At 44.6% G+C, this 23,716-nt stretch overlaps 1 protein-coding gene across 9 annotated transcripts in view; it reads right to left on the minus strand.

The window, feature by feature from the left end:
• LNX1 (ligand of numb-protein X 1) overlaps nucleotides 1–23,716 on the minus strand; it is a 170,076-nt gene that overhangs the window by 71,940 nt on the left and 74,420 nt on the right. For 6 of the 9 annotated variants that reach the window (XM_036895260.2, XM_036895258.2, XM_036895253.2 and 3 more), the window contains one exon: nucleotides 20,113–20,597. In XM_036895260.2, coding sequence (XP_036751155.2) covers nucleotides 20,113–20,504 — 392 coding nt within the window. In that variant the 5' untranslated portion in view covers nucleotides 20,505–20,597. Of the gene's footprint in view, nucleotides 1–11,244; nucleotides 11,741–20,112; nucleotides 20,598–23,716 lie in introns of those variants that run through there. The other 3 variants (XM_036895261.2, XM_057502230.1, XM_057502229.1) reach the window with 3 other exon arrangements.

Consider the following 23,716-nt stretch of genomic DNA (forward strand, 5'->3'; position numbering starts at 1 on the left):
GGAACAAAGAAAGGAAGTTAGCTTGCAGAGTAGCCAAGACAGAAACATAAAAATAGCTAACATTGGTCAACACGTCCATGTGCCAGGCATGGTACTGGGGCTGCATACGCATGATCCCCCTCAGTCCTCACTCCGCAAGGCTGATCTCAGAGAAGTTAAGGCAGCTGTCCACAACACACACCTACTAAGTGACAGAGCCAAGGTCCACCTGGCTCTGGAGTCCATGCTTATGATCATAAAGTATGCAAACTGTGCCTCCTCCCAGATGACACCTCGGGCCTTCACAGGCTTGTCAGGGCAGCGGGGGTGGGGGTGGGGGTTCTACTTTTGAGGGTGCCCAGATGTTTTTCTATAAAAACTGCAGCAGCTTCTTGGAGGGGATATTGGAGATGCATTTGCAACAGAATCCCTATCATCAGCTCATGAGGCCAACAATGTTTTCGGCTGACCCCTTTAAAGAAAGTCTTTGGGACCATTTTCAGGCTGCCCTCTTAAGCCTACGTCAGTAGAAAGTTGTACATGATAGAAAGCCCCATCTTCAGCACAATATTAACTGGCCGGAGGAACCACTCAAGTATTTTACCCAGAAAAGGTTCATCTATACAGCAGTTTACTTTTCTGGTTCATAATCCACCTCAGTCCCCCATTCACCCAGCCTGCCCAGCTGCCAGCTCCTTTTCCATGGGTCTGACAATTGCCCTAGTGAATTGCAAGGCCCAGAGCAACCTGTCCCCTGACCCCCAGGAAAACCATCTCCATGGCAACAAGGGAGCCACAGAGAGAAAAGTTTTGGTCCTAAAATCAGGATGCCTATAGTCCAGACTGGCTGGGTCATCTAAGGGAGTTCCCTTAAAGAATCTTAGTTTCCTCGTCAATAAAATGGGGATTCACTGCATCTGTTGTGAGTTTCAAATGAGGTCATTTATCTATCATCACCACAGCTAATGTTTATAGGGCACTTACAATATTGCAGGCATCTACAAGTGCTTCACATGTATAATATTTAATTCTTACCCCATGAGGTAGGTTCTGTCATTAAGAGCTGATTTAAGGATGAGAAACTTGAGGCCCAGCTGAGGTTAATTAACCTATTGAAGGCTACACACCTGGTAAGTGATACATCAGGATTTGAACTCAGTTCTGAGTGCCTTCAGAGGCTTCATTTTTAATCACTACAAGCTGAAGCTTGTAACTGCTCTGCCCTGCCTCTTTGCTGCCATCCCTTATATATGAATCCCTTGAAATCACATGAAAATCCTTGGAATGCCATTCAAATGCAAAGCTTTATTACTGTTAAATAATACATCCTGGCCTCAGGCTGCATTTGTACAAAATTGGTCAAGAGTCCCATGATGGCATTCTCCAAGCATGCCCTGATGGTCAGATTCACTCCGAGGACACTCCACCGCTAAAAGGCACTGATTGTGGTCCCATGAAACACTGCATCACAGCTATGCCACTGCTTTGCTCAGAGCTGTTAGCTTAAGGTTTTAACTAGCTCCACTTTTATCGTTTCCTGAGGACACATTAAAATAATTGTCTTGCCAATGGGTTTCAGCCCTGGGCAAGTTCACTATGGATTCAATGTGGCCAAATAAATTGACAGCAGAATGCTCTTTGGGGTGAAAGGGTTATATCCAACTTTATTTCCAGGTGGCAGGTCAGTAACTAGAATCCCATTTACTCAGAGTGAGTCTGCATGCAGCAAGCCAGTCTCTGCCTCGGGGCCCCTCTGTCTGCATAGCCATCCTCTGGGCCTCTCTGCACAGCCATCCCACACAGCCATCCTCTGGGCCTCTGTCCTCAGCGCTGCCACCACTCCAGCCTCTGCTCTGCTCTCCTGCAGCCTTGCAGCCCTGCCACCATGTCGTGACCAGAGCACTTGGGGGGAGCTCTTTTTATAGAGTCAACAGCCATGTATTGCCCTCAGGTGTGCAGTGAGCTAGTCAACCAGGGCCAGGTGAGAATCCTGGCCACAGGAACTCTCATTTTATCCACAATAATGCATTAGCATTGTTTCACAAAAAAATGTCATGGCTTGTTCAAGGTCACATAGCTTGTTACTGGCAGGGCCAAGTCATTCCGGTAAATTATTATGCATCAATTTCTTCTTCTATAAAATGGGAAGATTAGGCTAGACCATCTCCACAACCTCCTTTGGCTTCAAAATGATGATTCTGTACCACAGACTCCAGCAACCAAATAACATGTTGGATCCAGCCTTTGTCTCCAAACTGGGGAAGGGGAAAGATGGGTAGGAAAGAGCAAAAAAAATAGGAGCTGCAGTGTCAAGGTGACCAGGAGCTGAGTGCCTGAGGATGGCTCTGGATGGGAAGGGTCGTGGAAGGAGCCAAGAGAGCAGAGGGGTGTGACAGAGCCCCCCACCTGTCGGAGTGGGAGCTACTGGGGGAGGCGTGGCCTTCCTCTACTGACCAGTGGCTCAGGCCTCTCCCAGACTTCACCCCAAGATGCTGATCATCCCTTTCTCAGTTCTGGTAAATCACTAACCTACCTCCTCAGTGAGGAAGGTGGGGACCAGGCAGTTTCAGCAATTCCATTTTCTTGATCTCAGTCTACCTATACTCAATGTGAAGTTTTATTTTTATTTTTATTTTTTTTGTAGATAATTATTTTTTATTGAAGGGTAGTTGACACACAGTATTACATTACATTAGTTTCAGGTGTACAACACAGTGATTCAGCATTTATATACATGTTTATTATCAAATTTCATTAAATTAAAGGCACCATCTACTGTGGGATGCACAATTATTTTACTCATCACCAAGAAATAAACACTCCCCATCATCTTTGTACAGAGCAGTCAATAAAATGCAGCCAGATGTTAAAAAGTGTTGGACTTGATGAAATGAATTTTTGTATGTATTTCTAATAAAACTTGTAATTTAATGGTTTGCTATGTATAAGAACTATAATTATTGCCTTACCTAATCTTATTCACTATCCACAACAACCTGTAAAGTAGGTGTTATTCCCCCAATACAGATTTTAAAAAAGCCTCAGAGAAGGTAAGAATGTTGCCTGAGGTTGCCCAGCTGACAGAGACTAAATAGGATCCTGAATCGGCCTGATTCCAGAACATGTGCCTTTAGTCAGCATGTTTTCTCACCTCCAAGGTTCCAGTGGTGGGCCACTTGCTTAGGGTCCTCAGGATGACAAAGGGACTTACTAATTGTCTTGGGGGCCTGGCCTTTTCCTCTCTCCCTTTTCTGTGTAGAGCTGCTAATGAGGAGGGAGGAAGGGGCCACAGGCACTTCCTTGGCCTACAGGGCATTAGGAAGACTGTTCTAGCTCAGGATATGCAAGAGCTAAACACTGGAGAAGTGGGCTGAGAGGGGCACCCAAATTCCCAGAGCTGGTTCTACATGGAAACCAAAGAGAAGCAGGAGGCAGGGTGGAGGGAACCCACATTTGGCACGTCAGTGCTCACACAGCATGCAGCAGGGGGCAGGGGGTTATTGTCAGACTGAGGATCACACCTCAAGGCAGAGACCAGCCCTTGGGAGAACCTGCGGGTCTCAGCAAGTGTGAATTCACCATCGTGTCTTTTTAAGGAAGCACGTCAAATGCTAAATGCTTCAGGTTTCGTGACCCTGGACCCTCCCCAGGCTCACTCTTGGTGTTTCTGAAAAGCGTGGTGGAGAATAAAGGAAGCTGGAAGAGAATGGGGTCCAAGAGGGCCACAGGAAGGAAGGAGGGATAGCCGAAAGAAGAGAAAGATGATTAAGAAAAGATGTCTGGTTCTTTGGCCCACAAGTTTTCATTGGCCTGCAGGAACGGGCCATTTCCTGTCCTGTCCTTCCAAGGCCAATCCCACAGACTGGCAGTGGGAAGGTTTCCCTGTTTACTTTGAAGGGGTTGTTGTGTTCTGATGCCCGCGGGCCCTGAGAGCCTGCTCCTCCGAGGTGGTCTCCAAAGGGATGGCACCACGAGGCGTACAGGGAGACTATCATGGGACCCTCATGGAGTATTTTTTCTCTTAACAATTTGTTTTTAAAATGGATAAAATACATGCATGTAATTTGTAAATAGATAACTATACAACTGACAGGCATATGGATGAATTTCTTTATTGAAATAGGCCTGTGACCAAAAAGTTGAGATTATCACCCCAGGGAGAAGATATTTCCCCTTTCCCTTTTAGCTCCCCTCTTAGAATTTCTGGGTGACAAGGTCATTAAATTAAAACACGGTCTCAGTTAAACTTTTAAGACTGGTCAACATTTTAGATCTTGCCTTCTTTACGTTTCCCACAACTTAATAGTAAATTTAAATAATCACTTAATTTTTCTCTTTTGGGCTACTAGCTTGGCATTTGGCATTCACTAAAGCTGTGTTCTTCAAAATTTCCTTCAAGAACACCTTTGCATCAATGGAATGCACAGGGGGAAGGGGTCTTGAGATGTGGCAGCCAGTTACAGTGTGTAGACTATTTAGCTCCTGATTCAAACATCAGAAGCTAGGAGATAACAGGGAAAATTTGGACCGAGTGGATATATTTGATTTTAAGGAATTATGGTTGTTTTTGGTGTGATATTAGTGTTATGGTTACATTTCTGAAGAGTCTTTATCCTTTAGAGATAAATACTAAAATGTTTGCTGATCAAATATGTTCAGGATGTGGTTCAAAAGAGTTCAAGGAGATATAGATGAAACAAGATATCCATGAATTGATTGAAGGTGGGTAATAGGGTACACAGAGACTCATTTTTAGTCTTCCTGATTTGCATTGAGACTTATAAGAAGTTAAGAAAATAAGATAAAATATGAAGCACTCAGTGAGGCCTGATGTTAAAAAAAAATCCCCACTTTGCCTTTCATCCACCTGTCATGTGACCCAAAGAAGGGCAAACAATTTGTCAAGCATTGGATCCGTATCTTGAAACTCCTGTATTTGCATTTTAGACCAGAAAGTAAATAGTTTGGGACTGGAGTTGTTTTACTGCTGGCAAAAAGAGAACTTGCTAATTCTCAAGGAGAAAAAACTAAGATCATTAAACAAGATGACTACGCTCTGTGGACATCAAAGAATCATTACAAAGCAACATTTTGATGAGTTAAGTGTAAATGAATCAGAAACATGAGGCTTCTATTTCCTTCCAAATATACCAGTTTGGAGATTTAAGGAAAAATGCTTTATTAAACATGTGCTGAACTGCATCGCATTCAAAGACATTAAAGAGACTCCCTGAACCCAAACGGACCCCTGCTCTGCTCCCTCAGGCTGGGCCTTGTTCCTCTCTAGTAGGGTGGAATTTCCTCCCCTTACCCCATTTTCTCTGTAAACTTTAACCTCCTTCCTTCCAGGTCCTGATCCAGACTTGACTTCAGATTCTCAAAACATATGACAAAAAAAATCGAGAGATCAGCAGCATTTTTTCTTTTCAGTTTTGATGAAAAGGAAACAAATTCTTTGAGACTCCACTTGGCATGTGTTTTCTGGCAAGCCCATAAAGCTCACCCTGCTGGGTTTCAACTTGGAAAGTGCTGGGGCAGTTAACACAGTGGAAGTGAAGTGAGGAGGAAATGGATGCTGAGGTAATCCCTCTGCACCCCTCCTCTCCCTCCCTCTCCACCCCTGGCCTCCTTCATGCAAAGAGGCCAACTGCAACAATCTAGACACGCCTCGTGTGGATCGCCACATGGTACAAAACCTTTTAAAGAGATGCTTCTCCGAGTTATGCAGTTCAAGGCCTAACACCTGGCCCATGTCTGGAAGAAGCCAGCAGGGAGGACAAGGAGTTATCTAGGCTAGTGCTGCTGCACGGCCCTGACCGAGAGAAGGGGACGCCATGAAGCTGGACCAGGGCCTAAGGAGTGATAGCAAAGTGAGGCAAGCCACCTTCTCGCTTGACAGCCCGGCATGGCCAGCTGGTGTGATGTATGACTCTCCGGTCTGCAAGCCCCACAGCAGAAGTTCTTGCTTGAGGACAGCACAGTTTGTCAGAGGTGTGCTTTGCAGCCTGGCTTGAGAAAGTTCTGTTAGGGATATGGTGGGTGGTTTGTGTCCTGTGCCACTGGGCAGGTGTTCTGTGTTTTGACTTCTGGCCCCCATGCCACTTCGCAGCAAGGACACACACAGGGCTACCTCAGAACTCCTGCAGCCCTTGGCAGTTTCTCTGGGAGACCTCATCCTTCCACAGCCCTAAATGATTCAAGTTGTGAAACTGGAGTCATTTGGATTAATTTCTCCAGTGCACAAAACTCCAGTGGGAATAAACATTGCCTGCTTAGAACTGCCATCTCTACATGGTCAGGGAGTAAAGTGCTTTTTTCGCTCTAGATACTGGCATGAATACTGTTCATAGAGTTGCCAGTTACAGACCCAAAATATTTGACTGTAAGCTAGAAAGGGAACTGACATCTCCTGACCTCCCGAGGAGTCACACCGCTATGGCAGTAGCACTAGTTTTAGGAGGCTGCCATCCCCCAGTGGCCACGCCTAGCCATCTTACTGACAACTGCATTCCTAAGACAAAGGACAGTTACCTCCTTTGAAAAGCAGGGCTCCAACACCCCGAGCACCCTCAAGACTCAGTCAAACCTTACACCATGGGTGTGAACACAGCCTCCGCCAGAATGACACCAAAGAGAAAGTATTTTCAAGGAGAACAGGAACTAGAAATCTTAAAGGTGCAGGAAAGATCACAAAACATTTTATTTTTCTGTAAGTGGCTTTGAAGTTGGGTATGTACCATAGAGTGCATATCACCACCCCTCCAGACCCTAAGAATTTTCCCTGAGATTCTTGCTAACCGAGTGTATTTAAAGAAATGTTAAGACAGCCACAGGAGACCACTGAGCAGAGCAGTGGTCCTCTCTGTCACTGCTTTTTGCAGTACCTTGAGTGAGGCTACTAGGATCATGACGAGCAAGATCACCACTCTCTTCCAAAGTAACCTCTCCAGGGTCTTCTCTACCACAGCTTCCAACGCTCAAGAATTGCTTAAAATATGAGGCAAACTCATTCCTCTCAGTTGAGCTGAAGTCCGAACTGTGCAGACCCTGAGCATACAGACATTAACATCTCTCAAGCTCTCCCTGTTAGGACTCACCAGGTAGAGGACAGATCCGAAAGCGGTCGATGAAGTGTAGCACAGAGGAGCTGCAGAGAGAACAGCAATGATTCTGTGCAGGGAAAGTTGGGGTGGGCTGGAGCTAAGGGTTCTTCTACTGTAGTGCCCCCACGAGAATCACCTGGGAACCTTGGCAAGTGTTTTCTGGCAAGCCCATAAAGCTCACACTGCTGGGTTTCAACTTGGAGATAATGGACCCCATGAGAATCACCTGGGGAGCTTAAGAATGAAATGGATGCCCCCCCAACATTTTTCTTTTAGTACGTTTGGTTTAGAGCCCAAGCATCTGCAGTTTAAAAAACAAGCCCAGTCCTCACTTCCCACGTGGGTGGTCATCAGAACTCATGCTGCTGTCACCTGTAAGTCTCCTTCTGTGTGGGTTGTAAATGGGCCTGGGAAGGTGAGACAGCTGTAGCCATTCGCATGCCCATGAAACTGATAGTCTACTTCTTAAATTTGCTTTGAGGTCTAGGAAATTCAGAGTTGATGGAAGTCTGGGTCGGGGAAGAGAGCATGGCCCTTTTCCCTTAAAGCACGATCCTTGCAGACCAGAGCCCAGCCTGCACTGCCTCCCCCACAGCCTATGCAGCGGGACTCCACTCCAGATACTCTGGTTTTACGCAGGTGACAGTAGACATGTTTAAAGGAGCTGCCAGGGTCATACATTGTTGGCCCTCAAGGCCAAACCAGGCAGGCAAAAGTGTTTTTCTTTCATTTTGTTTCAAGTTGATTTTGAATGTCTTTAAATTTATATATTTACATATTATACACATTCTGCAGTTGATCAGAGGCCTCACCACTTCCTTTGTCTCATGCCAGAATGAGTCACATGTTTAAGAAACTCCTGGCTGGCTCCTATGGGCCTTTGAGTTTAAGACCTGTGGGGCCATATGCTGTAACTGACACTGTTCACTGGAGTAGCTCCAGTTTTCCAGCTGGGCCCTGAGGGAACGGGACACAGACCAAGAAAGCCATGGTGTTAAGGGGAAAGGAAAATTCAGGGGGTCTCTGCAGCTGGAAGGACAGGGGACACAAGGCAAGTTTCACTCAAGGCCAGGATGCTAAAGCTCAGACTAGGGTGGCTAGAGGAAGCCTGGCTTCCCAGAGCCTTCCCAGTGAATCCACCCAGTTCTGCCCGCCTTCAGGATCCCAGTGACCTATGGTAGTGAGAGGAGGGTGTCTTCATCTCAGAGACATGCAGCCACTGCCCCATGGCCCTTGCTTCTGAGAATGCTGAAGGGACCCAGCAACCCCATTTACTACTCTCAATGGTTGTTTTTCAAAGCTTTCATGACAATTACAGCCACCTCGCAACCTTCTCACCAGTGCTATCTACCCTGCTGAAGTGCTCTCACTACCATAGGTCACTGGGATCCTGAAGGCGGGCAGAACTGGGTGGATTCACTGGGAAGGCTCTGGGAAGCCAGGCTTCCTCTTGCCACCCTAGTCTGAGCTTTAGCATCCTGGCCTTGGGTGAAACTTGCTCTGTGTCCCCTGTCCTTCCAGTTGCAGAGACCCCCTGGATTTTCCTTTCCCCTTAACACCATGGCTCTCTCAGGGTTGAGCTGTATGTAATTCCTCCCTGATTACTTCAAGGTACAGCTCAACCCCCAAATTCTCTAGAAACTTTCCCTGACCAATTCACTGATAATACACCATCTCTATCCCCTCTCAGCTTATCACCTACCTTACCTTTTATAGACTTTCCTTGTCATTCCTCAGATTATTGTTAATATTTCTTAGGTGTGTAAATATAATCTTCTCAATTAGATTGTCAGTTCCTTGAGTGTGGGTACCATGCCTAATTTCTTATTGCTTGTATTCCTGAGGGCACTGTCCCAGTACCTGGGATGTGTTGTTAATTCACCGACTAGCTCTTATCACCAGCAGTGCCAGGTAACAGCTGCCTAGAATTCTCTCATAAAGCATCCCCAGCAACTAGAAGCTTCCCAGGAAGTTGTGTCAAATTAGTTTGGGAACACTGTCTGGCAATTTCCTGGCATCACGCTTCCTGGATTGCCTCATATTTTGGAAAGAACTGCCTACTTATGTCCACTCGGTGATTCAACAGAAAAGCTGCCTTGACTCATGTGCTTGTAGAAAAGAAAACTGTTAAGCAAGTGTAAGAGGCTACCTTCAATTAGGCTACAAAACAGAACATAACTCCACAGAAAGGCTCCCCAGTAGCACCTTCAGTGGGTTGAATGATAGTCCCTCAAAAGATATGTCCATCTGGAACCTGTGAAGGCAACTTTACTTGAAAAAAGATGCAATTAAACCAAGGATCTCAAGGTGACATAGTCCTGGATTATCCAGGTAGGCCCTAAATCCAGTAACAGGTGTCCTTTTAGGAACAGAAGACACAGAATTGGAAAGGACATGCAGTGGAAGGCCATGTGAGGATGTGGTTCAGAGGGAGTTACGTGGCCACAAGCTAAGGTGTGTCTGCAGCTCCCCAAACCAGAAGAGTCAAGGGAGGATTCTCCCCTACAGCCCTTAGAGGGAGCGCAGTCCTGTCAACACCCTAATTTCAAGCACCTGGCCTCTGAAATGGTGAGAGAAGAAATTTCTATTGATGTAAGCTACCAAATGTGTGGTATTTCATTCCAGCAGCTCTAAGAAACAAGCGGCAACCAGCAAGGATAGCAGGTGGGGGGCAGCGGGCAGGGAGAGAGAGGAAGGCTCTGGCACTGGATTTCAGAGACACCAACTCCAGCGTCTCTCAAGGGAGAAGAAGGAATCTTTTCAGAGTCCTAATTAGCTCTGCCAGTAGATATTTTTCTAGAAAAACTTCCACAATGCCATCATTATCCTAGAGATGCTCAGGCTTATGCCAGATACTTTCTCTATGGACCTCCCTATCTAAGGCAGACTGGATGCATTCTAATAAGGTTACATTCTAAAAAGGTAGGACTGGATAATCCTAAATGTAGAGTCCTCAGAATGAATGACTATCTCCAAGGACCTAGGTCATTTGTTCTTTCTTCTTTTTATCAAGCATTTATTGAGTATCTGCTGTGCTATACAAATTGGTTAGTCTGGCTAATTGTCAAATTATCAGCACTTATTCATGGAGGGTTATTTCTATCTAAATATGGCCAGCTGACCTTTCTAATCTGGGCTCTATGAATTCTATTTAGAGTCCCTCTTTCCATTTCCCCACTGACTTTAATTTATACATAAGCCAACCCTTGCTGTTTTCACCTATCCTAAAGGTTCGTAAGGAGGAATATATTTTTGTAAATGCCCTGAATGCTGAGGCATGCACAGAAGCACTTTCTATATGATGGCAAGAAGCTGTTCACATTAGTCTGCAATTCTCTTTCAAAGGTTACTAACAAAAGGAGCCAAAAAAAAAAATCACGGTAGATGTTGAGGACATGACTCATTTCCTCCTATAAAATGGACATAGGCCATGTACAAAAATGTCTTTACTTTTTAGAGATGCATAGTGAAGTATTTAGGGGTAAAATGTCATGATGACTGTAATTTACTCTAAACCTCTTCAGCAAAAAATAAAATAAATGAACAAATCTGGCAAAATATTAACCATTAAACCTAGGTGATAGGAAGATGGGTGCTCACTGTACAGTTCTTTCTGCTTTCCCATATTTAAAAATCATCAAAAACAAAAATAAAATGGACACACATTTTTTACATATAGGGTTATCTTTCTCTACTAATACCATATGTGTTTTCAGGTATAGAGACCGAGTATCTCAATAAAGGGAGATGTCTTCTTGCAATTAGAAATGTCCAATAGAGGCTGAGGATTTGTGCTTGCAAGCTCTGTTCCTATAACTGTTCTTTGGTCCTATTAATGGAAGGAAGGGAGGACACGTCTATTGAGAAAAAGTAGAGTACAAAAAAAAACACAGAACAGTGTTGGCACAGAAGCAGGAAAAAAAATGCCTTGTTGGAAAACCGCTGTATCAGTAAGATGGTGTTTTTTTGTTAAGTCACGGACAGCTAAACACTCTGCTTTAAAACTCCTGGCAGTGTATTTCGTCCAAGTGCACCTAGTCTATGTGGAATTTATTCCTCTCAACAGACACACTGGCCAGAGAAGTGACTTTGGTCCCACACCCAACATACCGAACTCACCCCCCACACAAACACAAGCAGGAGCCGCTGGAGGGGGACTCACAGTTCTGAGTACAGGAAATGCAGGTTGCCCACATTGTCAATGTAGTTGGCAGGGCTGAGCCAAGGCAGGACCAGCAACAGAAGCGCCTTCATTCTCCAAGGAGGCTGCTGCTTTCTTCCCGGCCACCTTCTCTGTGTTAGCTGCAGGGACCCAGCCCAGCTCAGTTCCTTTAAACAAACCTTGTCATAGTCCCACAGTCACTATATTGTAAAGAACTGGATTTAGAGCCCTTAGAAAAAGCCACGCTGATAAATCACGGGCCTGTAAGAGGACTGGGCTCTCTAATTCTCAGATGGGGGAGATCGGAGAATGGAGGGACCCACCATGGTTGGTGAGAGGGCTCAGGCTGAAAGCAAGCAGGCTGACGCCCCCTCCTGCAGGATGCCGACTGGTTCTTGGGAAGCAGCTGGTACATTTACATCACTGGCCAGGAGCAGATGGGCTGCTGGAAGCTAAACTGTGTTGGAAGAGGGCACGAGCATGGCATATTCAGACCCTGCGATGTGAATAAGCAAATAATCAAAAGCTGTCCTACAGCTTGCTAGTGGAAGACTCTGTAAGAAATTAGCATCTTTGTTTGGAACACAGCCTAGAGATCTGAGCTCAAAGTGAGCCTTCAGATATTTTGACAGAGTATTAAATATGAACCATTTTTTAATTATATTTAGAATATGTATTTAAGATATTTTACCTATCACTGTCCTAATACACTGACAGATGTAAGTAAAGTGATGGCTTCCTTACTGATTCTGAAAATTGGTCCTATACAAGAACCAGTTGTGTCATTCTCTTTGCAAATAACAAAAAGCCTTATAGACAGACATAGAGTTTTGTCCAAACAATGCACAAGTTCCTGTTCTGTGAGGAAAAAAAAGTCACTCGGTTCCTCCTCTCCCGAGTAACTGAATTAAGCTCTGACACTAGCTATAGGATCCTGGGCATTTAATTTAAGCTCTGAAGTCTCAGTCAACTCATCTTTGAAATGGAGCTGCTAATGCATTATCTGCCTGGCCCAGCAGGGACTGGAACACATCATTTTCCAGCTTTAAGATCTGTGATTCTAGACTGTACTGCCTGTCCTATTGGGCTTCTTTGTGTGCCTAAGCTCTGGGATGCCACAGAAGCTCCCAGTACTCCCTATTACTGCCCCATATTCAAGATTAAAGCCCATTTAGGCCTTCAATTTAAGGCCTAAATCTTAATAGAAATGTCTTAAGGGAATATACATTAATGACAACCAAGCAAATATAGCAAACTTTACTTGATCAGAAGAAAACCAGGGCAAAGTCTGCAGGACGACCCCCACTACACTGAACTGAATGGTAAGCAGGAATTTGACATCAGAGACCTGCATTTACCTGAGGCAGGGCTAAAAGAGTTTAAATATTTAAATACAGTCAATCCTCAGAATGGACAGATTCAACTTCCATGGTTTATATCAGACACAGGCAATCTTGACAAAACATGACATGTATTAATTTTTAATTTTTTTGCAGCCCTAATTTGAATGCCATTCCCTTTAAGTCTGGTATGTAAGAGTGAGTCAGAGCTGGTGAAGAGCAGTAAGAGAGAAGTTAGGTCTGGTATTTGGTATACTGGAGTAGAACAGGCTTGAGTTTGAACTCTAGTTCTGCCACTAGCTGTGTGACACTAGGCATGTTACCCAACCTCTCTGAAACTCCATCTCCTCCTCTGTAAAAGAAAGGCAACAACAGTGCTTAACTCATATTGTTATGAAGGTGGAATGAGATAATGCCTATACAGAACAAAGATCTCAATGAGTGTTAGCTATTGTTATAAATATTGTTATCAATAACTACTAATAACAGTGATGAGGCCAGCTGGCAGCTCAGCTCCTATCTCCAAGAGGCATCATTACTCTCTTCTTGTCCTGTCTTTCCTCATGCACTATGAGGAACATGACATGTTTCAATCTTTTCCTGAATATGGAGTGTCAGAGTCCTGACACATGCTCTTCTTGAATGTCCAGGATCTCAGTACAGATCACAACTCTTCAGCAGCATGGTGTATGCTAAACACTGTGGGCTTCATAGTGTACTGGATTTTATTTCTGATAATTTTGGACATGTCAGATTGCTTCTCCAAGTCTCTAGGAAAAAAAAAAAGATGTCTGCCCTTTCATCTTGCTTTTCAGGGGGAAAAAATTCATTTATGGATATTAATGCAATATAAAAACAAAGGTACTGTTTTTTGCTGTTTCTGTCACTATTGTAAAAAGTGCTAGTTGCCTATCCAACATCTAATCTCTTCTTCCTTTTAATAGAACCCGAGTTTTGTTCATGGTGGAAAAAGAGGTAACTTAGCCTCTCTTGCAGATGGGTGACCATGTAACACAACACTGATTAATGAAGAATAAGCAGAAATTGCGAGGTGGGCATTCCAGGCAACTCTTTATAGGAAGGAGTCTCGGTTTGCACATTGTATTTTGCTTTTCCTGTCTGATTCTTCCAACATTATTTTTCCTGGTGAAATTTGGAAGTGATGCTGGAGTTTGAGCAGCTATCTTGAGACAATGAGGTGATAAACTTGAGGATGAAAGCAAATCTGAAAAGCAGAAGGAGCCTGGATTCCTGATGGCATCATGGTAACATCATACTAATTATAGACTTCCTATCCCCAGACTTTGTGTTAAATAAGAAAAAGACAACTTTTACATAGTTAAACCAATATAATTTTCTATTACCTACCATCAGATATAATCCTAACTAATACAACACATTGGGGATTAAATCCCACTTTCAAGTAGTAATGGCTTGTCTGTAGTTCCTTGAATATAAATAGCCCTAACCCTAATCCTAACACCCAGGCTTTGCCTGACTAAGTCCTATTTCTCATTAAATGTCATCTCAGACATCACACACCACCTCTTATTTTCTTGTCTCTTTTCTTTTCATTAAACCAGGAACTCCTTGAGGTAGGAGTTCTACTGGTCTAATTCTCTATTATATTCTCACCACAGTGCCTAGAATATAGTAGATGCTCAATAATCATTTTGTTGACTGATAATTCAGTTAAAGAGTCCATTTTTTGTATGAATCTTTCTTGATTAGAGGCAAATTGGCAAAAAAAGAACTTCACACTTTACAAGAGCCATGGCAGGGGTTGAGCATTTCTACAGATAGATAATAAATGTTCAGGCAAAAAGGAAAAAGGTAAGGAACATTTCTAGGAATGGGTGCCCAGCAGAATGTTGTTTCTTTAAAGCATTGCTTGGAGCATAATCTGATGGAAACTCAATGGGTCTCTCAAAAGGCAGTGCAGAAATTTTGCCCCATTTCTTCCACGCCCAGGTGCACTAAAGGAGTGGCTCTCAGCTAGGCAGGGAACAGGAAGAAGTTGGGTTGGGTGTTGGAAAGTCACATGAAGGATGTTTGTCAAAGCTCAGTTTTAGTGAAGATGGTGAGCTAGGCTGAAAGGACCAACAAGGCCTGTGACCTCCCCCTCCCCACAGAGTCCTATCCCCCCAGACCCTCACTTCCCAGGAGATCTCACCCGCCCTGGGCACAGCCTGCTGTGCCTGTGTTGTGCTGAGCACAAGACAGAAAAGAGGCACCCAGCAGAAGTAAAGGTCAAGAGAGAGACCATGGTTAGGTCTTTGGAAAGGAAACTCCCAGGACACTTGATGCAAAGTTAATCAAGAAAGTAAGTTCAGAGAGCCTTCAGTCAGGTATGTCTTGGCTCACTTCCATCTCATTTTCATTCAGGGCTGTTTTCAAAACATTGAACAATGATCTCTTTATTCATGCTAGTAAATACTTAAGAAGGGTCAGCGCTATTATCTCCCACTTTTATTATCTTCCATAAGAGACAAGCTATAAAGGGCAAAGTGACTTTTCCTGTGAAACAATTCAATGTGCATGTGCTTCAACTTTTTTCCTTTGAAAAGGTCATTTCCTCAGAGGCAGAAGCCATGGCATGGCGTGGGGAAGTTGGGGTTCCTATGGCCAGGATCCTCACTGAACTTAAACCACCTGATAATGTAACTGGCCTGTTGCTGGGCTGCCGCTTCCACACCTGTAGACAATAAGCTATTATTGTGCTATATAGAGAGAGCTCGGCCCAGTGCTCTGGGCAGAGGCAGAGACACTAGTGCTCCACCTACTGCAGGGAGAACAAGCCGGGTAATAAACCCTTTCACCCCAAAGAACGTTTTGCTGTCAATTTCTTTGGTCACATTGAATCCATAGCGAACTTGCCCGGGGCTGAAACCCATTGGCAAGACACATGGATAGGCTTTTCTTTCATTCAGGGCCCGGCCTATTGTGGATGCTTAATAAATATTATAGATGCAGATGATGGTATTGCACAATGAAGAGGTAGTCTTGAGCCTAAGATGACTCCCACTCAGGATTAAGGAAATAAATGTTTTGTTTCCACACATCCTCTCACTGATGGTCCGGATCCAGAGAAATGCATTAGATTGACCTATACAGCTTCCCTTCATCTACTGGCTGTACCCTTTTTCTGTATAGAAAGCTGCCATTTGACTTGACTAGCCCATCACCCCCATGGGAATTCTTTGCAGTGGACACGTGTGATGGGCATTCCTAGGCATCTGAAAGGACAGAAGTCAACAGAATTAGCCAGAAGATTCCAAACACTAGCTCACACACTCAGGCTTTCTCCCATGGAAGACCTGTCTAGTCTGAAGTCAGAAACAGTTGTCCAAGTAGTTGCTGGTCCAGCCAGTCATGCAGCCACAGTCAGTCCTAAATATCTACTTAACAATTTACATTGAACTCAGGATCTTTAGTATTCAGATAACAATGTGTACAAATGACATGAATTCTAGAGAGAACAGACAACAGTGTTTGTCTAAAGATGAGATGCTACCTGCCTGCCTCCCTGACTCAAGTCCACTGCAATCTTTAGGACTGTGGGCACACCATGAGCAGAGACTTTGGCTGAGAGGAAAAATATTTCTCTACTGCATGTTCTTTTATAGAGGGACAGTGGAGACATTCTAAATGTGATTCATTTCTGCAAGAATGTTGCATTCAAGGAGCCAGTGGAAATAAATTCCCATTTTATAGGTGGAGAAACCTAAGTATGGACTTTTGCATGAAGCCCAGGTCTGTTAGCTCTCTAGGCCCCCCTGGAAAGGAATGTATGGATGCATATCAGTCATACAGAAGTTTTCAACCAGAATTGTAGTGAAGTTCTCCATTATTAGCCTGCCTAGTTTATATTAATTAAAATGCCCTTTGCCAAAGAAAAAAAATTTTAAACTCATTACATTTTCAATTCTGAAACTGAAATGCAAATTAATAAAAACAAACTTCTAGCACAAATGTATGAAAAATGCTGCCACCAGCCTGGAGGTCTCATGCAGAAATGGAAGGAAGACACTTCCCTCCTGGTAACTTCTTAGTTTTCCCATTCAAGAGGCTCTAGATGTAGTAACTACTGAATCTTAATATCCCTAGAGGAGAGGAAGAGGTGGTCTATCCGCGCAGTCACTGGCCCAAGGCCCAAGAGAGCTCCTGTGGATAAAGTGAAGGTTTCTGTGACCAGAATTCTCAACTGGCCTGGGCTGGCTAGCTCATTACACACATGTGGGCAATGCACCATTATTGACTCTATATTAAGAGCCCTGCCCAGTGCTCTGGGCACCATGGTAGCACAGTTGCAAGGCTGCAGGAGAACAGAGGCTGGAGTGGTGGCAGCGCCAAGGGCAGAGACTGAGATGGTTGCATGGGTAGAGGAGCCCAGAGGCAGAGACCGGCTTGCTGCATGCAGACTCACTCTGAGTGAGCTCCGGGATTCTAGTGACTGACCTGCCACCGTGGGAATAAAGTTGGGTATAACCCTTTCACCCCAAGAACATTCTCCTGTCATTTCGTTGGTCATGCTGAATCCATAGTGAACTTGCCTGGGGCTGAAACCCATTGGCAAGACAGCTCTGGAGGCAGGTTCTGGGTTAGCTACAAATTCTTAATCCTTTCCAACAAAATGCCCAGAGGGCGGAAGGGGAAGGAGTGTATATTAAGCATTTGATGACTAATATATACAACATATTTTTGGAAATGTTGGCTTCAACCTACTTAAAAGGTTGATGTGTGGAGAGGATCAAGAGCAGGTGTTGAGGCCCAGCATCTCTCACGTGGAGTTTTCCTCCCCACAGAGAGCTGCTGTGAGGACTTGGTGGCCTCCCTGCAGAGGTGATTTCAATTAGCTTTGGGTTCTTGCCTCACTGTTGTTTTTCAAATGTGCATATCACTATCAGCTGAGGCTTCACCAAGCCTTTTCCCCCGGGGCTTCCTTGAGGTCAGGCAGCCTGCGAGGTGGGAGTGAAGCTCCCCTTCCTCTGCCCCCAGGCAGCTGAGGCACTGTGTCATCTCCTGCAGGCCCCACACATCCCAGCAGCCTCATCCCAGCCCTGTCTCTGCCCCAGTTCTGTTGGGGCCCTGCCCTCAGATCCATATGCCAGCTTATCCTGACTTTTAGGGATATTTTTGACCCAGATCAGTTTTTGAGGGGGAGCTGCTATGTGTTCAATTTCTCTCCAGAAAGTGCACGCCTCCATTTCATTCCTCTCCCTCCTCTCTTACCCCTCCTGCAAAATCCCTGTGGTGGGCAGAGTGATGAGCTGCTCCACACTCTCATGTCCCCCTACTAATCCTCAGAACCTGTGGATAGGTTACCTCACCCAGCCAAAGGGACTGTGCAGCTGTGACTAAGTTAAGGATCTTGATGAAGCAATGATCGTAGATGATCCCAGGGTGGGGGTGGGGGCAATGTGATCATCAAGTGTCCTTATGAGAGGGAGGCGGGAGGGTCAGAGCCACAGGAGATCTGATGATGTCAGCATAGGTGAGAGACAGAGAGGGAGATGGAAGGAGAGAAGAAGACAGAGACAGAGAATGAGACAGACAGGACAGAGTGACAGAGAGGCTAGAAGATTCTACTCTACTGGCTTTGAAGATGGACGAAGAGGCAGCAAGCCAAGGAAGGCAGGTGGCCTCTAGAAGCTGGAAAAGGCAAGGCAAGGGGTTGTCTCCTAGACCCAAAGGAATGAGCCCGCCTAACACCTTTACGTCAGTCCAGTGGACCATGCTGGACTTCCAACCCTCGGAACTATAACGTGCTTGCATGGGTTTTAAGCCACTAGTTTTGTGGTCATTTGTTACAGCAGCAATAGGGAACTAATACAGCTTCCAAACACAAGTGTACTGGCTACAATATGCCAGGGACACGGGAATGTGATGGGTAGAGGAGCTCTGCCAGGGCCTTTTCTCCACACGCTCCTCACCTCCCCAGCCAGCGTGGCCCCAGCCTCGGCCCTGCTCTGCACCAGCACCTATCAGTATCTACTCCACTTCTGACCACAGGCCCACTTCCCTCTGGGAAATGCCTCTCTAACTGGGTAAAACTTTCCAGAAAAGTCACAAATAGACTCCCTTATCACCCTCTCCTCTGGCCACACCTCCTTCTGAGTAATCAGAGAAGAAGGGCCTCCTAGCTTAACAACAATGATAACAGAGGGTCAGAGGCAACCTGGAAACCTGAATTAGATGCATTTGGCACAACCTTTTGGGGAGAGCAATGAGTTCAGTGCCATAATTAGTATGGAAAACATGTGAGAAGCATTATACCCAGGCCACTGCTTTGCGTGCAAACTTCCATGTTAGAGATTCGGCACATCCCCAAAGACAAAGGGGCAGATTCATGCCCCAAGGTGGGTGGCCGTTAGAAAAAAACACTGCTACCTATCTCTTGCCCCTGTCAGGGCAGGAAGCAAGATAAACACCAGCTTCATCCTCTTACAAAACAACTATAGTATGATTGTTCACCCTTTATTAAGTACCTTAAATGCTCTAGGAGGGTAGCTCGCAGAACAATACCCAGGGCTACCCCTGAAGCCATCCACCCAGGAATGCTCAGGACCAGGACAATGTAAGTGAACAAATAAGAGGTGGGCAGGAGTGGGTGAAGCTGGCCCCCAGCTGAGGTGGGCACACCGCTGCTCTGACACCGTTATGTTTACTCTGACTGAAAACTTAGAAGAACAAGTCATTTGAAGGACAAACATTTTCTAAGTTTCTCCTTGTAAAACTCAGCTGAAAATACCTCATAGCTTTTCAAAGAACAGTTGGGCTTTGTCACTTCCCATATAGAGGAAATTCTGATGATCAAGGGTCAAATCCAGAGACATCTTTTCCTTACATGAAAAGACAAACAGTACCCACCACGAATCTGTGGGGACCGTGAACCTCAGGGAAAGCTGTCAGATCTTTCCTGTATCTTCTGCATGTCAACATGCACACACGAGAAAGAAGCCAGTCACAAAAGGACAACTATTGTATGATTCCTCTTAGACTAGGTTCCTGTCATAGTCAAATTCATGGAGACAGAAAGTAGTACAGTGGTCACCAGGAGCTGGAGAGGAGGGAATTGGGGGGTTTTTGTTTAGCGGGTACAGAGTTTCAGTTCTGGAAGAAGAAAAATTCTGAGGATAGATGGTGGTAATGACTGCACAATGACATAAATGTACTTAATGCCACTGAACTGCACTCTTAAAAATGGTTAAAATGGTAAAGTTTATATTTTACCATTGAAGTATATTTTACAATTTTAAAAAACACCTTTAAACATACACACATACACACAGCACACAGCTCTACCACGGCTGTTGCATCACATGGAACGAAGGCCATAGACACCTAAAATGTTCCTAATTTTGAAAGAATCCTTTCACTGGTTGCAAAGAAGACAGAGAAACAGGCACCTCAAGGAGCCCCCGGCACTGGGGACAGCCTCGCCCTTGGTGACAGGTGGGCTCAGCTACCTCTGAAAGGGCAGGCTTCACAGAGTTGGCATGGGTTGGGGGCGGTCCTGGGGCCCTACCTGGTTTGAAAGTGATGCTGGAGGTCACAGCGCTGCAGTACCTCGGTGCAATGCCCTGTGAACGGGCAGGTGACCATCAGCTTGTTGAGGAGCTTGTTGACCAGGATGCTGGACTTCCTGCAGTGCTGCAGAGCCAAGGGCTTGCGATCCAAGGGGCAGAAATCCTTCTCCACCAGGAAGCTGGTGAGGCACAATGTGCAGTAGGTGTGCCCACAGGGAGTGTCCAGAGGGTCCAGCAATGCTTGCAGGCAGATGTGGCACACGAGGTCATCATCTACTTCATCTGTGTAGGTGTAGCAGTGGTTTTCCTCGGGGGAGTGGGCTTGACCACACACCACACACAGGGGCGCAGGGCTGGACTCCGGGTCCTGTGCAGGGTCTGGCTGGCTCATGGTCAACTGAGGGGACTGTATGACAGGAAGCCACTCCAATAAACAGTATTTCTTTGGGATAAAGTCAGGATCTTCTAGGAGCCATTCACAACCCTAAAAGACAACAAGATAACTCAACTTTGTTTTCACAGCAAACTGAAGACTCCGCTTGTTCTGGAAGGAGACAGTGCCCAGTCCATGGGGTACTGGGCTATGTATTAGTAAGAAGGCTGGGGCTCACTGCCCCCTTTGGTGACACAGCCCTGAGCAAGTGGCTTTGCCTTTATGCCTCAGTTTTACTGTCTATCCCAACAGGAATACTGTTTACTTTTAAGATCCTCATGCTGGTGTGGTAAAAATCATCTGGGTAATATCTGGGAAATGCCTAGAGTCACTCAAAAGAAATAGGCCCTCAGAAGTTTAACTAGTTGAGAAGACCACCTGGACAAGTGATTTATAAAGTCCTGTGCCAGATCAGGACGAGAAGAAAAGCCACTAACACTTAATGGTTTTCTCTTGCCTTCCTTCCCCACCTTTCTCTCAAACTCAGAAAATGTAGGGCATCCAAGTCTTCAACTAAATTATCTGAGAAGAAATAAGAGCTGTTGGGTGTATTGTATTTTTACTGTGGTGAAAGCATCGTTTTCTTTGTGTGCATGTCATTCACTCAGTCTGTCAGCAATTCAGTGGTTTGGTGGACTCCAGAGCCACACTACTGGGGTTCAAATCCTACCACCACTGTGGGCCAGTGACTTAAGCCTCTATTTCCGTATCTGTGAAATAGGGATAATAACAGCTTATCTCATAGTATTATCATGAGAATTAAATGTGATATAGGACATAAAGTCCTTATAATTGTATAAGAATTATACAAGTGATGCCTGGAATATAGTTCGTGCTCAATTTATATTAACTACTACACTTACATGTATTTGTTACTGATTCATTTCGTCCCCAGTCCAGCTCAACTGGTCTGGAAACTGAAGGCTATAGTTCCTATAAGGGGTCTTTTTGCTTTGCTCTAACAGTACTAACAGTTTGAATACTACTCTTTTATTCAATTATATTTATTTTGTTATATATAATAATAACATATAATATATAATAGTATATAAAAATGTTATAGATTGTATATGTTGATTAAATTATATATAATTATACATTTTTCAAACCAGTAGAATACTACCATACTATGTATTTTCCTTGGTATAGGAGTCCAAAATAATGGAGTTTTCAACATGCCTGGTTAACATCTAGGCGGTCTCTTGGAAAACCAATCAATACTTTTTGAGCACCAGCTCTGAACTAGGTAGTAAGCGGGGTGTGGAGGAGACCTTCAGGAGAACTTTAAAGGGCATGACGCTGATCTCATGGAGTCAGTCCCCAGTCCAGTGGAGGTGGACATGAACACAAGTTTAGGGGTCCAGGTAGCCATTGCAAACACAGGTAGGTGCTCAGAGACTCTAGGTCACCTCACGATAATTAAGTATCCCACCCTCCCCAACTCAACTTCTTTCTTTTCTGAAAGCAAATGACAAGACTTTAAGCATCTCACAAGAACACAAAGACATAAATAACCCAACAGGAAACTAACACCCTGGGAAACAGCACAGCAGGCATGAACTGGGCCGCGTCTTTTTTCTTTCCCAAACAAAGTCGGAGGCTGTTTCTATGAACACAGCCTTATCTCAAAAAGAAAATACATTGATTTCAAACTTTCATTGGGTCAGCTCTGTGTTTACATTTTTGTACTGCGCTAATATGCCTGAAAGAACACTGTGGTCAAGAGGTTGAAGTAAAATGCCCTGTATGTCCAAACATTTGGAAATCATAACATTTTATGTCGCATCAAAAGAGACCACAGAAATCTAAGGTAGAGAGGGTGCAGGACAGGGTGAAGCTCTTTCTAGTCCTGTTTCATGAAAACCTACACAGCTGCTATTTGTCCTCAAGGCTGATAGAAGGTACTGGAACTACACAGGAAGTGCTTTAAATGGCATGAAAAACAGATGAAAAATAAACATGAAAATGGATGGGCCACCCAAAAGCTTATCATCTACGACAGGGGGAAAAAAAAGAAGCGCACATATTTTGAATTAAAGCTCTAGATACTTTAAAGTTTCTCTGTAAGAGTTTTGTCAAATACTCCCACATATTTTGGTCCTGTCTCTTTCTCACTGTGCTATGCTGGGAAGTGATAAGAATGCAGGTTGTGGCTCTGGTTGCACCACTGAAAAAAACAACTCCACATGTCTGGGCCACTCCTTTATTGGTGACATGGTGGAGCTGAACCAGATTTCTGGTTTTCAGACTGGGCTCTGGAAGGTGTCAGATGCCTCGGGGTCCTCCAGGGGAGGGAAAGATGGGGGGTACTGGAGCTGGGCCCAGTTTTCCACCCCACCCAGTCCCAGCTCCACTTTTATTTCTTTGACATATCAGTGCCTTATAATCTGTTCCCAGAACCTGGCTTAAGAAAAACAAAAAAAAGCAAACTGCCAGAGTAGATACTGTAAAGTCCCTTTTGGTAATAGAGTTCCATGCTTCTGTGCTAATAAGCTGGAGGCGTGTTGTTTTGTTCTGGGTGATCGGCTGTTTGGGGAAATTCTTTCAGCTTTCTAAGTTTTTTGAGCATTCACCATGTGCCCAGCACTGTGCTAGGGACCTTAAAATATATTACCTTACTTAAACCACACAAATCTCCAGGATTTTTATATATTTTCAGTGAACAGATGAAGAAACTGAAGTGTGGCCTGTAAGTCACTTGCCAGTCAGACCATAAAAGAAATAGGAAGGAGGTACTGACTCCTTTCTGCTCCTAACCATTTCACTTGCTTTAATAAATATGATTAATATCATTTACCTGATGTCTCTTATTTCCAGTTTACATCTTAGAAACATGTATGCTGTATGTTTTTAGATATATATGTGCCCTGCTGAAGAACTAAGGATTATAAAAAACCATTAATGACTACAAGGTAAGGTATTTTGTCCACCAAAAGTGAGCAAGAGGGCCTGTGGGCTTCGAGTCCCTTTCTGTTACTTATGTGTCAGCATCAGCACTGTGGCCCTGGCTGAGGTGAGCAGAGGTACAGCTTGTCTGAAGCAGAGTTAGCAAGAACAGGGAGACATCCCCTTCTTGAGGGCATGGGTGGAGGGATGGAGGGGCAGGATGGAGATCTTACACTGCCTTGGTGCCACCCTATGTGGGTTAACAACCACTTTATCCTTCTGCT

Source organism: Manis pentadactyla, chromosome 5, assembly GCF_030020395.1.
Source record: "Manis pentadactyla isolate mManPen7 chromosome 5, mManPen7.hap1, whole genome shotgun sequence".
NCBI lineage: Eukaryota > Metazoa > Chordata > Mammalia > Pholidota > Manidae > Manis > Manis pentadactyla.